The following is a 16915-nucleotide window of genomic DNA, read 5'->3' as shown; positions in this document are numbered from 1 at the left end:
TGAAAATCCTAACCTTAAAAAAATCACCCTTTATATCAGTGACAACCTTTTCTGGTGCCACGTAGTCCGTTGGAGAGTTTCCCGCTAAATGTGTATCAACGAGCTGTTCTAGTGTTTCATCACTAGACATTGTCCATACATTCTCCGACTTCTGAATATATCCCACTGCAATAGTTTTCAAGCATAGCATCTTCTTTAGCCTAGTTGTATCCTCCACGGAACTGCAGAATTCCCTCCAGGAATTGCTCTGAGCCTTTTTAACAAAAAATGAAGGGGATTGCATTTCCTTGTCTGTGAAAAGTTCTCCTTTATTTTGTGGAACAGCCTAATGTACATCTTCTTTACGAGTGTATATCTATCGATTTACACTTCATCCAACAGTTATTTTCAGTTGTAGATAAGCTATGTGGTGTATGTCCATAGTTGCAAACAACGGATTAGAATCCGCAACTTATTCTCATCCTAACCTAACATAGTCTTGGTTGTGCAGGGTATTATATAGTCGACATCACCAAAGTTAGCCATTTCTTACTTGTTCTCATTGAAAGCTTTTTTCCACCAGTTATGTTAATTATCTAATTTCTAATTGCGAACTTTTGCTTTCTAGCATATCTAGTGATACCTGCATCCGTATTGCAATTCAATGAAATGTTGTTTCAGTTGAGGTCGCGTCTTAAGATTGTATACACATAGATTGTTTTCTTACGAGTACAGCTGTCACGAATTTGGTTGTTTTTGTTTAATTTATGATTAACGTTTTTAAAAATTGCTAAACAATGAGTGATAATAATAACAATACAGATAAATCGGTGAAATCTGCGATCCCCAAATGGATAGAAGCGAAATTATTTGAAGATGCCTTAAAGGAGGCGGAACCACAATTTCAAAGTATAGAAGAATTTAAGATTGAACCAGCATTAGCTCCAGGAGAAAATTACATCAGTCTTATGCTCAAGGCGGAATTTGTAATTAAGCTTAAAGGTAAGATTTGCTCAAGAACAAAGGCAACAAATATTAAACAATAAATTTCAAGGCCGAATAAATAAAATATGACCGCTTTCACCCGGAACGGTTATGCAAATAAAGAAGAAGAATAAATTTGGTGCAAAACGGGTGATCGAATTCGTTGATGTAATTAATTTTCTAAATGGGAAGCTGAACTTGGAAATGTATGATCTCAGAGATAACTAAAAATATTCACAAATTGTAATATTAATTCAAGCTGCATGCTTCCATTTAGTTATCGAAGGGTGAATAATTTTTTATTGGACCAATTGAATGCATTGAATGTATAATCTAAGCAGCAATGTTTGTAAAAAAATTCCTGTGGATAGTTAATTCTTAAAATTGAGTCGAACAGCACTCATTGATAAGTGAGAAATGTGCACCTTGTTTCTTAATGAAATGTTCGTGGGCGAATATGCATTTTGCAGTTAACCCATTAACACTGCTGTTGACATTTGTGATCTTTTTGAATTTGCTTTGCGGTACTGCGCATAGTGGTCCATAAGGCTTTTTATCATAATCTTCTTCATTTATTCCGACAATATGGCCTACTCATCGAAATCGTTCTCGTGGTTCTTATGATGCTAATATTCCCCATAGTTCATAGCTTCACAAAGTATTTGTTTTATATAGCATAATTTTTTTCGGTCGAACAGTGGCTTTGTTCCTGAACTGCTTGCTTAATCCAAATTACCATCTGTCATTCAATATTATTCTTCGTTTTATATCGAAACTGGTATCATTCGTTTCATTTCCGTCTGTGCCGAGGTAAATAAACTTTACTAACTTTCTCAAAGTAATAGTTCTCTAGCCAAAGTGAAAATTCCCAAAGTCGGCAAAAAGAAATAAAAAACCGCTCTCAGTTCTACCGTGCTGAATCTTATATACCTCCGCATTTGTGAAGTTCTTTGGTGCAGAAACTTAACAAGTAAAAACGTGTTTAGTTCGGCCGTACCGAACTTTGGATTCCCTCAACCATGGATCGCATATGTCGAGTTCTTTTCACGGTATCTCTTTTTAGGCAAACAAATAATAATGGATAATTGTTAATGATAATGATAATTGTTATGCTTTTGGACCTAGGAGTAGTCCAATTCGGACCATAACTGAGTTGAATGGTCTTCATTGTAGTACATTCGGATAATTATTGCGCCTTGTAGGGACTCAAGAAGCAAAATCGAGAGATCGGTTTATAAAGTAGCTGTACCAGACTATAGATCGATTCAGAACATATAGAACACGTATGATTAAGGTCATGGGAGAAGCCATTGCATAAAATTTCAGCCAAATCGGATGAGAATTGCGCCCTTTAGAGGCTCAAGAAGTCAATATCCCAGATCGGTTTATATAGCAGCTATATCAGGTTATGTACCAATTTAAGCCATACTTGGCACATTTGTTGGAAGTCATAACAAAACAGCTCATTCAAAATTTCAGCCAAATCGGACATGAATTGCGCCCTCTAAACGCACAATAAGTTAAGATCCAAGATCGGTTTATATGACAGCTATACCAGCTTATGAACGGGTTTGAATCATACCTAACATAGGTGTTGGAAGTGATACTAAAACACCACGTGCAAAAATTTCAGTCAAATCGGACGAGATTTGCGCCCTCTGTTTATATGGCAGCTATATCAAAAAATGATCCGAATTGAACCGTACCTTGTACAGTTTTTGGAAGTGGCACGCTCTTACTTGTTTTTGCTCACCACCAATGGGGGGGTATACTTATCTTGTCATTCCGTTTATAAGACCTCGAAATATTATTCTGTGACCCCACAAAGTATAGATATTGTTAATAGTCTCGACATTCTGCGTCGATCTAGCCATGTCCGTCCGTCCATGCCTGCGTTTGTCGAAATCACTTTAGCCGTCGAACGCGTAAAGCTAGCCTTTCTTGGTTCAGATTTGGATATAGCCCCCATATTTTCATCTGATTAGGCCTCAATTTTCATCTGATTAGGCTGAAATTTGGCAAAAGGACTTATGTGACAAGTATGCTCTGATGTGAACATTCACAAGTTATTGGGCTTTTAAAAGCGATCTGGATGAATCAACAGTAGGAACTAGAAGGCATATTCCTTCTTCTGTTCCTGTGGTATCACTATGGACGAAAACGTCTAAGTGAGTCTGAAGGCAGAGTGCCACTTAAACCTTACAAAACTTTCAACATCAACGCTAATTATGATCCGAATCGGTTCATAAACTGATGTAGCCCCCATATAAACCGATACCCGGTTTTGACTTCTTGAGCCTCTAGAAGCCTCAATTTTCATCAGATTTGTCAGAAATTTCGCACAAAGACTTCTGTTCTGACTTTCATCACGATGTGCCAAGTATGATACGATTTGGTCTATATACTAATAGAGCCCACATATAAACCTATCGTGGATTTGACATCTTGAGCCGCTAAAAACCTCAACTTTCCTTAGATTTTTGTGAAATTTGGCACAAGGACTTCTGCTCTGACTTGCAATATCCTTGCCAAGTATGCCCCAAATAGGTCTATAAACTTGTATAGCCCCATATATACCGATCCTAGGATTTGGCTTAGAAACCTCAGTTTTCATCTGATTTGGCTGCAATTTGGTACATTACTGGCTTAGGTGTATGTCCATAGTGACATTGGGTGGATTAATATTCGCACCCTCTTTTCCACCTAACCTACTTAATTTAAGGGGTGATTTGTTAGCTATTATCTGGTTTTAACAGCTCACCCAATTTTCGTGATTTGTTTCACTGTCAAACATCTTCTGTTTGGTCTATAATTTAACCATGAATCGTTTTACAAACGAACATCGCTCGCAAATTATTGAATTTTATTATCATTTAACGAGGAAGCTCATTTTTAGCTCAATGGGTACGTCAATAAGCAGAATTGTCAATTTTGGAGTGAAGATCAGTCAGAAGCATTGCAAGAGCTACCAATGCATCCAGAAAAAGTCACAGTTTGGTGCGGTTTATGGGTTGCTGGCATCATTGGACCGTACTTCTTCAAGGATGATGCGAATCGTAAGGTAACTGTGAATGGTGAGCGCTATCGTGATATGATATCCAACTTTTTTTCTACCCAAAATGCAAGAGCTTGACTTGCATGACATGTGGTTGTAACAAGACGGTGCCACATGCCACACAGCACGCCTAAAAATGAATAAGTCCAAGCAAGCAAGTTCGGTGAACATTTTATTTCATGTTGGGGACCGGTCAATTAGCTGCCTAGATCGTGCGATTTAACCCCTTTTGACTATTTTTTGTGGGGCTATGGTAAAGCTCATATCTATACAGACAGGCTCGCTTCAACTGACGCATTAGAAGACAACATTGAAGAATTTATTCGTGACATACCGGGCAAAATGTTGGAAAGAGTATGCCAACATTGGACTAAGCGGATATACTATTTGAGGCTTAGTCACGGTTAGCATTTGCATGAAATAATCTTCAAATATTAAATTGTATTGACCAAATTATAATGCATTTTTCTGAATTTTGCATGTTATCTTTTTTTATCAGAAACTTTTCTATAGCTCTTAAGAAATCATAATTTGTATTAAGATTACAATTACTTCCTGTAGGTGCTCACGTAGATTTGAAGGACACAGTGGTACATGATTAGCATACCCGAGACCACCGTAGCGCAGAGGTTAGCATGTCCGCCTATGACGCTGAACGGCTGGGTTCCAATCCTGGTGAGACCATGGGAAAAAAACATTTCAGCGGTGGTTTTCCTCTCCTAAAGTTTGCCCCTGTACACATATGTACAAAGTTAATAGCGGCGATGATTTATGTTTCGAGGTGTTGCAAACTAAATAACAAAATTAGCAGTCTTAGATAAGAATGTATCTGGTAATTCAATTAAACTTAAACAATAATTCTCTTCTTTCAGATGACTCTGTGAAGGCAGTAAGTTTCATGTTGAAAGTATGCAATGACTCTGAAGTTTTACGTAAAATGACAAAGGAGCACAATGTATTTGATATCGAAGCAGGAATGTATCGCGATGTCGTTCCTGAGTTGGAGCAGATTTTACGCAGTGCGGGAATCAATGCAAGATTTGGAGCTCGAACATATTCTTTGCCAACAGAAGAATCTTATATATTGTTGGAAAATTTAAAAGAGTATGGCTTTAGTAATACCAATCGTTTGGAAGGATTAGACATGCCACACATTCAAAGTGTTCTCAAAAAATTGGCCCAATGGCATGCTGCTTCTGCCTTCAGAGTTGTCACTAAGGGCAAATATGCGGATGCATATTCCAAAGGATATTTGAAACCCGAATCTTATGAAATGTTTAAGGAAATGTACAACAATGTTGCCCCCATAATATTAGATTGTATTAGACAATACTCCAACTTCGATGTTTACTATGACCAAATTTCAAAATTAATGCCTCAAATGACAGATGAGCTATTTAAGGCGGTTGGCATAGGTGCCAAAGAGGACGATGAAGAATTTAAGGTTCTTAACCATGGCGACGCATGGTCGAACAACATCATGTTCCAATATGATGAGGAAAGCGGTGATATTAGTGAGACCTATTTGGTTGATTACCAGATACCACTCTTCACCTCACCGGCACAGGATTTATGGTACCTCATTATGACATCCTGCAAATATGAGATAAAACTAGCCAAGTTTGAAGAGATGATTGCTTTTTATCACAAGCATTTGGATAAATATCTGCGAATACTAAAGTACCCCAAGAAGATACCAACCCTAAAGGATTTGCATTGTATGTTGCTCAAACAAGGAGTTTGGGGTAAGTGCTTGAGATTTCAAAGTGTAAACATAACATGTTTGTTTATTGTTCTTCGTTTTGTTGCAGCATTTTCGACTGCTATGAACGTGATGGCCATAGTATTGTGTGATCGCACTGAAGATGCCAACATGGATAATTTCATATCTGAGACCGAGTCGGGTTTAGCATTCAAGAAGCTAATGTATACTAATGCCCGATATCGTAAACATATGGAGGCAATTTTACCATGGCTATTAAACCGAGGCCTACTTGAATGTACACAATAGAGATTTGCATACCCTACACCGACACTGTGTTTCAGGGTATTATAGCTATGAGCATTTTTTTGCAATGCTAACAAGGAGATGAGCTAAACCCATTGTTAGGTATACCGATTGGTTAAGAATCACTTTTTGATTCGATTTAGTTATGTCCGTCAGTCTGTCCATAATCTATCTGTCCATGTATACTTGTGATCAAGGTACAGCTCGTTGTTGTTCGATTTTCTGGTTAGGGCAGAATTTTATTGATTTGGAAACAAATCGGTTCTGATTTAGAAATAGCTCCCATATACATATATATTTCATCCAATATGGTCTTTCAAGGATGTAACAGCTTCAATTTTTGTCCAAACCTTATGCAAATATTTTGCACAAGACGTTCTGTTCAACGTCCCAACATAGCCGCCAACAGGCTCGTATCCAAGACTTAATTTCGGGAGGGACCGCCCTCACTGTGGCCACAAATCGAAAAAAATTGCTGCCCAAGCCCTCGATATGGATGAGACTGCAGTAGTCAAAATTTTGGTCCAACTTTACAACATTTTGCATGAGGTGCTTTATTTGAATTACATGATTTCATCCAAAATTGGTTTCAGATATTCATATAGCTCAGCTATATATTTTTTAGCCGATACGCCCTTTTAAGAATGCAATAGCCACAATTATCTTTGATCGTACAAAATCAGTTTTGTTCGATATTTTAAGAGCTATACACAATTTAAGTCTGACCCGATTTAGACATAGTCGTGTAATAATAGTAGTCGGTAGAACGGTGGTGTAGGGTATTTTAAAGTCAGATGAAATGTTATTACTTCTGTTTAAATAAATATGTACACTTTTGTCATTAACCAACACTTTACTTTAATTGGCCATTATAGAGAACTAGCCGAACCGGGCCCGATCCCCTGCGCCTTCTTAAATATTGGGTTGCCCAAAAAGTAATTGCAGATTTTTCATATAGTCGGCGTTGACAAATTTTTTCACAGCTTGTGACTCTGTAATTGCATTCTTTCTTCTGTCAGTTATCAGCTGCTACTTTTAGCTTGCTTTAGAAAAAAAGTGTAAAGAAGTATATTTGATTAAAGTTCGTTCTAAGTTTTATTAAAAATGCATTTAATTTCTTTTAAAAAATCCGCAATTACTTTTTGGGCAACCCAATATAATATGGAACAAAATTATCCTTTGAATATTTATTTTCAACAATTGAAGAGCTTTTAGTGAAATACAATGCTACGAAAATGGTATGCGTATATCGCTTGACTAACAGGATAACAATTTATAAATACCTTTATAAAAAAATCCCATAAGATCTCTATTGGTATATGAATTCGCTCGGAGTATTAAGGGTCATCTAGGTTAGGTTAGGTTTAAGTGGCAGTCTGCCATCAGACTCACTTAGGCGTTTTCGTCCATTGTGATACCTACCGTTGAACCATCCAGATCGCTTTAAAAGACCAACACCTTGCGAATGTTCACATCCACTAAATCAGACAGGTTTTCAAAGAAATGACAACCTAAACCGGAACTCCTTCTGGCTGCTGGTGCGGGACACACACACAAAAGTTGTTCTATAGTCTCTTCTTCCTCGATGTCCCTACAGCTTCTGCAAAAGTTGTTGCTGGCAACCTTCAGTCTGTTAGCATGTTTTCCGATTAGACAGTGACCTGTCATGACGGACACAATGATTGAGACGTCTGTTCTAGCCAATGACAGCAAAGCACTATACCTCTTCAAGTCTAGAAGTGGCCACATAGTTTTGGAATGTTCACAGCCCCCTCTTTGTGGCCGTCTATCATTCGTTGTGCTTCGGGCCTGGTCCTGAAAACTTAGCTTATATGTCGCTAGAGGCGTACTCACAGATTCCAGTGTCCCTGGAGTGTGTAAGGTAGTTCCTAGTCTCGCAAGCTCGTCTGCTTTAGAATTCCGTGGGATATCTCTGTAGCCCGGCACCCAGAACAGGTGAATTTTAAACTGTTCAGCTATCTCGTTGAGAGATCTGCGACAGTCGAGCGCGGTTTTTGTGTTCAGAAATACGTTCTCCAGGGATTTAATGGGTGCCTGCCAATCGTCGTAATGACATTATATCTTAGCCATTCCACCACTTCCTTAATTGCAAGGATCTCCGCTTGATACACACTGCAGTGGTCGGGTAACCTTTAGTTCTAGATCTTTAGAGTACACCCCAAAGCCCACCTGGTCGTTTAGTTTGGAACCATCCGTATAGAAACCTATGTAACCTCTGTTACCAGGGATATCGTAGTTCTAATCGGTTCTATCAGGAATAGTGGTACAATAATTTTTATCAGAAAACGGCTCAGGCAGGGTGTAATCCACACTGCCTGGAACATCGGACATTTTATCAAGTATAACACAGTGTCCATGGCCGCCACATGACCAGTGGGAAAGCTCCCTTAACCTCACTGCAGTGGTTGCTGCAATTTGGGTAGCCACAATATCCAAAGGCATAAGATGTAGCATTAAATTCAGTGCATCATTGGTGTCGTGCTCAGTGCGGCTGTGATGCACAAACAAGCCATCCTTTGGATCCGGTTAAGTATTTAGAAGTTGGTGGACTTTTGAAGCGCCGTCCACCAGACCACAACTCCATATAGCATTACAGGTCTGACAACTGCAGTATATACCCAATGCATGACACGCGGTGTAAATCCCCAACTTTTGCCAATGGCTCTTTTGCAGGTGTATAAGAGTGGCCTTTCTTGCCCTTTCCAAAATGTTGTATTTCAAGTTCAATTTCCTGTCCAGAAAAACACCCAGGTATTTTGCGCTTTCTGTAAATGGAACATTCTCTCCACTCAAGGAGACAGGTTCCACTGTAGGCAACTTGTATCTCCTGCTGAAAAGAATCACTTTTGTCTTGCACGGATTTATACACAGACCACTTTCGATAGCCCACGTTGCTGCTACAAGTAGAGCTTCCTGTATTATATCCCTTAGAGTGCTGGGAAACTTCCCCTAACCGCAATTGCCACGTCATCAGCATACGCCTTTTTTACGACTTTTTCTTCCAGAGACAATAATATATTGTTAAAGGTTATATTCCAAAGTAGAGGAGACAGTACACCTCCTTGAGGTATTCCATCTTTTATGATCCACAGATCCCAAGCCTGCCGTAATGCATCTTTTAGTAAGTAAGCTATTAATAAACTTTCCTACGATAGAGTTGATGCCTAAAACTCCAACTCCTTCATAATTGACATTGGTTTTACATTATTGAAAGCCCCTTCAATGTCAAGGAATGCTACCATTGCATATTCCTTGACAGCGGGAGAACCCTCTATGTAGCCGACTACGTCGTGAAGGGCTTTTTCAGTGGATTTACCTTTACTATATGCATGCAGCTGCGGCGACAGGCGATCTCCAGGGATCTTTGCCCTAAGATATGTTTCTATCAACCTCTCAAGAGTCTTCAGCATAAAGGATGACAGACTTATAGGACGAAAATCTTTCGCCTTCGTGTGGTAGGGTTTTCCTGCTTTCGGAATAAAAATGACCTTCGTGTCCCTCCATTCCACAGGTATATATGACATTTCTTCTGTTTAGTCGATTTCTTCTGTTTAGTCTCCAAGGCTAAAACTAATATAACGATGATCAGAGAAGCTGTGGCCATCCAACACATCCCAATCGCATATTCTTCCACTTATGTATATCTTCCGATACAAATTTAATATCTAGTACCTCCTGCATATTCCTGGTAATAAAGGTGGGTTTATTTCCTTTATTACAAGTCACCAGATTTCAACTTATAATATATTCTATAAGCAGCTCACCTCTTTCGTTGACATCCGAACTTCTCCATATCTGGTGATGTGCATTAGCATCACTTCCCACAGTGAGGCTTCTCTTCCCTACAGAAGCGGCTTCAACCAGCGACTTAAGGTTTGAAGACGGCATCTCTGAATCATGTGCCATATATAGGGAAGCCTGCCAGTAATGAAACATGCTTATTTCAAGGCTGGCTACTACTAAATTTTCAGTGCTTAGCGACGGAAGAAGAAAAACACTTATACTACCCTTTGCAAGAATACAGGCTCTGTGTCTCCTATTCCCCGTACCCTTGAGAAGTTTAAATCCCGGAATTCTTAGTCCACGTACTATTCCTCCACACACCCATGGTTCCTGGATAAGAACTACGTCAAATTCCCCAGCCATCAGGAAGACCTTTAGTGCCGACGAAGCGGCCTTACCTAGGGTCATCTAAGTGTGGATATAAGATACACTTAAAAAAAAAAAGAAATAAAAAACAAAAAATACAAGCAAAATGGCCAGGCCGAACTTTGGATACCCACCAGCTCGAAAATATATGTAAACGACCTTTCGTCAAAATCCGGTGGAAATGCATATCTTTTGCCCCATTGCATCTAAATGTGTTTGGATTTGGACCAAATACTAATAAGTACAAGTCATTGTTCAAGTATGCCCCCGTTCCTTAGTGGAATGTTCATGGGCAAAATTTGAAATATCTAAAAATAAACTGATCTGAACCATATACGTCACGGATGTCGAAAAGCCTTACATAAGTCACTGTGTCAAATTTCAGTGAAATCGGATTATAAATTCGCTATTTTTGGGGCCAATATCCGGGGCCTCTTAACCCCCTTGCCTACGCCCCTGAAGTAAGCTATATGAGAATATGGTCCGATATTCACCATATTCAGGTCGGATGTCGGGGCCCTTAACATAACCTACTGTTTCAAATTTAAGAGATATCGGACAAAAAATGCGACTTTTATGGATTTAAGGCCCTACATCGTCAAATCGGTCTATATGGCAGCTGTATCCAAATATAGTCCAATTTGGCCCATTCAAAAACATAACCTGAATGTAGAAGAAATACGAGTGCAACATTTCAACTCAATATTTAAATATTTAAAGACTGTAGCGTGATTATACGGACGGACAGACACACGGTCATAGTAAAATTGCCATAGAATTTTATGACTATCCGGCATATATACATATATATATATATATATATACATTGTCGGGTCGGAAATGGATATTTCGATGTGTTGCAAACAGAATGACTTAATGGAATATACCCCCTACCCTATGATGGAGGCTATAAAAAAGTGTTTGTTTTGTAGTGGTACCACTTCGTGTATTTTGTATACGGCTTCAAATATAGATACGCTCATGCTCATGCCCTCGCTATTGCAAATTTTGCCCATGAACATTCCACTAAGGAACAGGCTCAAACTTCTCATATATCAATTCAATTTTAAGCTCAATGATAAGGGGCCTCCTTTTTATAGCCGAGTCCGAACGGCGTGCCGCAGGGCGATACCTCTTTGGAGAGAAGTTTTACATGGCATACTACCTCACAAATGTTGCCAGCATTAGGAGGGAAAAACCACCGCTGACGGTCTCGCCAGGATTCAAACACAGGCGTTCAGCGTCATAGGCGGACATGCTAATCTTTGCGCTACGTTGGCCTCCGATATAGGATCATAAATATAGGATTTTTTTAGACCGCTTTACCGATTATACTTCTGAGCACCAAAAATCCTCAATTATTACCAGCCTAGAGTTCTTGAAAATATTCTTTATATAAACTGAAAAATTAAGTGCACCTTTTAACAGATGCCCAAGATTCGGTCCGGCCGAACTTAGCGGGTTCTACATGTTTCTTGTTCAAACCTAATTTTGATTCATGAAAAAGAAATGAATATGTTTAGAACAGATTTTGGTGTGAATAGTATATTTTCAAATTGAATTTATTACTAGTAATCTAAACCTCCTCTTGAATTCAACCAAGGTATAATAAGTTTTAAATGTTTCAAATATATTTCATTAAGAAACATATGATCTTTAAATTTTTCCGAATCCTCTGACTCTCCCATTAGTAGATCCAAATTGGCCAGCTCGGTGGGCTCACACAATGCTGCCGCCATAATGGTGCTGACAGTAAAGATACCTAGAAAGAAAAAAAACATCAAAAAAATTAAAGACTAGAAATTCGAATGAATAACATCTAAAAATGTTCTTAAAAGTCAATTCAAGGGTTGGAGATGTTTTTGTCTTTTCACATTCAACAACTGTAAAACACCATTCAACAAAGATTTAGTAATGAACAAGTAAAAGCGTGCTAAGTTCGGCCGGGCCGAATCTTATATACCCTCCACCATGGATCGCATTTGTCGACTTCTTTTCCCGACATCTCTTCTTAGGCAAAAAAGGATATAAGAAAAGAGTTGCTCTGCTATTAAAACGATATCAAGATATGGTCCGGTTCGGACTACAATTAAATTATATGTTGGAGACCTGTGTAAAATTTCAGCCAATTCGTATAAGAATTGCGCCCATTGGGGCTCAAGAAGTAAAATAGAGAGAGCGATTTATATGGGATCTGTATCGGGCTATAGACCGATTCAGACCATAATAAACACGTTTGTTGATGGTCACGAGAGGATCCATCGTACAAAATTTCAGGCAAATCGGGTTATAATTGCGACCTCTAGAGGCTCAAGAAATCAAGATCCCAGATCGGTTTATATGGCAGCTATATCAGGTTATGAACCGACTTGTTCTTTATTTGACATAGTTGTTGAAAGTAATAATAAAAAACGTCTTGCGAAATTTCAGCCAAATCGGATAGGAATTGCGCCCTCTAGAAGCTCAAGAAGTCAAGTCCCCACATCTGTTTATATGACAGCTATATCAGGTAATGAACGGATTTGAACCATATTTGGCACAGTTGTTGGATATCATAACAAAATACTACGTGCCAAAATTCATTCAAATTGGATAAGAATTGTGCCCTCTAGAGGCTCAAGAAGTCAAGACCCAAGATCGGTTTATATGACAGCTATATAAGGTTATGGACCGATTTGAACCATACTTGGCACAGTTGTTGGATATCGCAACAAAACACGTCGTGCAAAATTTCATTCCAATCGGATAAGAATTGAGCACTCTAGAGGCTCAAGAAGTCAAGACCCAAGATCGGTTTATATGACAGCTATATAAGGTTATAGACCAATTTGAACCATACTTGGCACAGTTGTTGGATATCGTAACAAAACACGTCGTGCAAAATTTCATGCCAATCGGATAGAGGCTCAAGAAGTCAAGACCCCAGATCGGTTTATATGGCAGCTATATCAGGTTATGGACCGATTTGAACCATACTTGGCACAGTTGTTGGATATAATAACAAAACACATCGTCTCAATCGGCTCAAGAAGTCAAGACCCAAGATCGATTTATATGGCAGCTATATCAAAACATGGACCGATATGGCCCATTTACAATACCAACCGACCTACACTAAAAAGAAGTATTTGTGCAAAATTTCAAGCGGCTAGCTCTACTCCTTCGGAAGTTAGCGTGCTTTCGACAGACAGACGGACGGACGGACGGACATGGCTAGATGGACATAAAATTTCACGACGATCTAAAATATATATACTTTATGGGGTCTCAGACGAATATTTCGAGTAGTTACAATCAGAATGACGAAATTAGTATACCCCCCATCATATGGTGGAGGGTATAAAAAATAACGCGTTTTTGTGCTTAGAAATCAAAGAAAGCACAAACAAGTAAAAAGGCATTAAATTCGGCTGAACCATATTTAAGTCCAATATTGAGAGGCATAAAACTACTCACTGCTTAAAATTTCAGCGAAATTAGATAAACCATAAATCTTTTATAGGCTTCAGACTCTTTATCGGGTGATCGGTCTATAGGGCAGATATATCTTAATATAGTCCGAACTGAACCATATTTAAGTCAGATGTCGGGCCTAAAATTACTCACTGTTTCAAATTTTAGCGATATAGGATGAAAAATAAAGCATTTATGGGCATTAGACCCTTTATCGGGAGATCAATTTATATAGCAGCTATATCTAAATATAGTTCGATCTTAACCATATTTAGATCAGGTGTCGATAGGCTTAGGATAACACGCTGTAAGCATTTATAGGCATTAGACCCTTTATTGGCAGATCGGTCTATGTAGTAGCTATTTATATCCAAATATGGTCCGATTTGTCCCGTTCAAGAACTTAACCAGCGTGCATCAAAATAATGTATTTGTGCTAAATTTTGAGATCAATATCTCAATTTTTGAATTTTCAATTTTTCAATTTTGAATTCGTCAATTTGGCCCACATCGGTCCAGATTTGGATGTAGCTGCCATATAGACAGATCCCTCTATTAAGGCCTTGGGACCATAAAAGGCGCATTTATTGTCCGATTTCGCCGAAATTTGAGAAAGTTTGTTGCGTTAGCCTCTCCCATAACTTTTTTCAAATTTGGCCCAAATCAGTCCAGATTTGGATATAGCTGCCATATAGACCCATCTCTCGATTTAAAGTCTTTGCTCCATAAAAGGCACATTTATAATCCGTTTGCGCTGAAATTTGACACAGCGACATCTCGACATCCGTGTCGTATATGGTACAGATCGGTCTATATTTGGATATGGCTACCAAAATGACCAAATTTGTTCTACAAAATTGAACAATTACTTGTACTTATTAGGCCATTCAATATCCGTGTCAAATGTGGTCCAAATCGGACCATATTTCGATAAAGCGGCTATGGGGGCATAAATTATGCATTTTTCACCGGCTTATGACGAAAGGTGGTTTACATATATACCAGAGGTGGTGGGTATCCAAAGTTCGGCCCGGCCGAACTTAACGCCTTTTTGCTTGTTCATTTAGGCATTCCGTTCACAACACCCCCTATCCTACGGTGGTGGCATTTGTCGAGTTCTTTCCCGGTATCTCTTTTTGGACAAACAAAGGATAAAAGAAAAGAATTGCTATGCTAATTGAATTGAGTGTTGGAGACCACAGTATCGAAATCGAATAAGAATTGGGCCTTTTAGGGGCTCAAAAATAAAATAGGGAGATCGGTATATAGGCGAGCTGTACCAGGCTGAAGACATATTCAGACCATATATGACACGCATATTGAAGGTCATGGGAGAAGCCGTTGTACAAAATTTCAGCCAAATCGGAATATAATTGCGTCCTCAAGCGGCTCAAGAAGTCAAGATCCCAGATCGGTTTATATAACAGCTATATCAGGTTATGGACCGGTTATGGACTGTGCCATATTTGGCACAAAATGACGAAATTGGTATACCCGCATCCTCCACCATAGGATGCGGGTATACTAATTTCGTCATTTTGTTTGTGCCATATTTGTATAAAATAATGATATTTTGTTAAATTTTTTTTACAATATTTCAAAAACCGAACAGAGTACCCTGCTTAATGTCAAAGATATTTTCCATTATGCTAAAAGTGAAATCAACTTACCCCATATACCATATTTTATTAACATTTGATGGATATGCCTGAGCGAAGGAAGGTCTTTTTCATATTTCAGCAAAACCAAATTCTCAATTAAATTCTCATGATAGTATTTTATCATTTCATCGAAATGGGCAATTTTCAAATCCAATTTACTGGAAGATAAGATAAAGTAGTACAAATCCATGGCAGGTGAACCATATAGCGGCACTTGTAGATCAACAAAATAGGTAGCTTGCAATCGACTTTCACCGTCATATTGGAACATTATGTTGTTGGACCAACAATCACCATGATTGAGAACATTAAACTCGGATTCATCCCATTGACAGTTGAGATAGACTTTATCCAGTATATTCGAACTTAGTTTATTTAATTTGTCAAAGTATTCTTGGTGACCTGGTAATTGCTTTGTGGCCTTTAGTAGTCCCTTCATGGCATCAACAAACATTTGATGTAGTAAATCCTTCGCTCTTACATTAAGAACACCTCTCATTTTGGTGAGTTCATCTTTAAGTTGAATACAGGCTGCCGATGCGGCATGCCATTGTGCCATTCTCTTTAGAACACTTTTACAATGTTCCATATCTAAGCCGTCTTGCCGTTTTAGAGATTTAAAACCTCTTCTGGTCAAATCTTCCAGCATAATATGCTTGTCACTGACTGGCAAACAATAGAACTTGGCTCCAAATTTCAAATCCTTGCCATAAAATTTATAAAGATTTTCAAATTGTGGGACAATTTGATTATACATTTGGGATTCCCTTTCAAAAAGGCCCCAAGCCTCCCACTGTTCTTGCATTATCTCGTACTTGTTGGGCACTTTCAACATAAAGGTAAGTTTGTCTGCAGAACCATCTATCATTTCGATATCCAATTGAACTTTTAACATATTTGAGGCATAATTCTCTCCTGGTGCGAGTGCAGAATGAACTTTGAATGCTGAGATCTTGTGAAAATCGGGGAATTCTTCTTTGACGAAATTTTCAAACAATTCCGCCCTGATCCATTGTGGAATATTTGTCATGTCTTCTTTACCGGTTATGTTGTTTATAATTACAATCGCTATTATGTTTTTGCTCACCGCTTATCAGTGAGAGCCACGCGACACTGTTGATTATTAGAATAGTAGGGAGTACTTTTTAATGAAACTGAAGAGACGAACGCATGAATTTCATAATATTGCTTGCTGCCAAAGCTTAATACGTTTGTTTATCTCCCTCATTTTTGGCTGAAAAGCTTTGTGAGAAATGCTTTTAAGTTTATAAGGGTTGCCACTTATTCGTCATAACTTAATAAAATGGGGAAAACTGTGGGAAACCAATGTGCATACATAACTTTAAAACCTCAGCAGGAAACGCAAACAAACAGTTTTTTGGACTCTTTGTACTGATGGGAAAAATATATGCACTAGACCAGCGATACCCAAAATAAAATGTGGCTGTATTTGTGAAATACTCTCTTTAAGTATTTTTAACTCTCTTAGTACGTAAAAAATCATTTTTTAGACTTAATGAGTATTGTTTCTCAAAAGTAAAAATAAAATAAAAAAATTGTAAATACTTTTTATACCCTCCACCATGGGATGGGGGTATACTAATT

The 16915-nt window shown here is 38.4% G+C and overlaps 2 protein-coding genes across 2 annotated transcripts; one reads left to right on the top strand and one right to left on the bottom strand.

Moving 5' to 3' along the window:
• Positions 1-649: 649 nt before the first annotated feature.
• On the top strand, positions 650-6871 carry LOC106087277 (uncharacterized). The gene is made up of 3 exons (XM_013252266.2): positions 650-981; positions 4891-5763; positions 5830-6871. The coding sequence occupies exons 1-3, from the start codon at positions 777-779 to the stop codon at positions 6027-6029; spliced, it is 1278 nt and encodes a 425-aa protein (XP_013107720.2). The 5' UTR covers positions 650-776; the 3' UTR covers positions 6030-6871.
• Positions 6872-11648: 4777 nt separating this feature from the next.
• On the bottom strand, positions 11649-16506 carry LOC106087286 (uncharacterized). The gene is made up of 2 exons (XM_013252277.2): positions 15320-16506; positions 11649-11958 (listed from the first exon to the last, which is right to left on the bottom strand). The coding sequence occupies exons 1-2, from the start codon at positions 16338-16340 to the stop codon at positions 11765-11767; spliced, it is 1215 nt and encodes a 404-aa protein (XP_013107731.2). The 5' UTR covers positions 16341-16506; the 3' UTR covers positions 11649-11764.
• Between the last annotated feature and the right edge of the window lie 409 nt (positions 16507-16915).

The sequence above is a fragment of the Stomoxys calcitrans genome, chromosome 2 (genome assembly GCF_963082655.1).
Source record: "Stomoxys calcitrans chromosome 2, idStoCalc2.1, whole genome shotgun sequence".
In the NCBI taxonomy this organism is placed as follows: Eukaryota; Metazoa; Arthropoda; class Insecta; order Diptera; family Muscidae; genus Stomoxys; species Stomoxys calcitrans.
This window is presented reverse-complemented; position numbering and strand designations above follow the sequence as displayed.

Excerpts from the sequence above, each read along its gene's own strand:
- LOC106087286 (XM_013252277.2), bottom strand. The coding sequence starts at position 16,340 with ATGACAAATATTCCACAATGGATCAGGGCGGAATTGTTTGAAAATTTC. Across the intron at positions 11,959-15,319 it reads AATAAAATATGGTATATGGG|GTATCTTTACTGTCAGCACC; the intron begins GTAAGTTGATTT and ends TTTTCTTTCTAG.
- LOC106087277 (XM_013252266.2), top strand. The coding sequence starts at position 777 with ATGAGTGATAATAATAACAATACAGATAAATCGGTGAAATCTGCGATC. Across the intron at positions 982-4,890 it reads ATTTGTAATTAAGCTTAAAG|ATGACTCTGTGAAGGCAGTA; the intron begins GTAAGATTTGCT and ends CTCTTCTTTCAG. Across the intron at positions 5,764-5,829 it reads GCTCAAACAAGGAGTTTGGG|CATTTTCGACTGCTATGAAC; the intron begins GTAAGTGCTTGA and ends GTTTTGTTGCAG.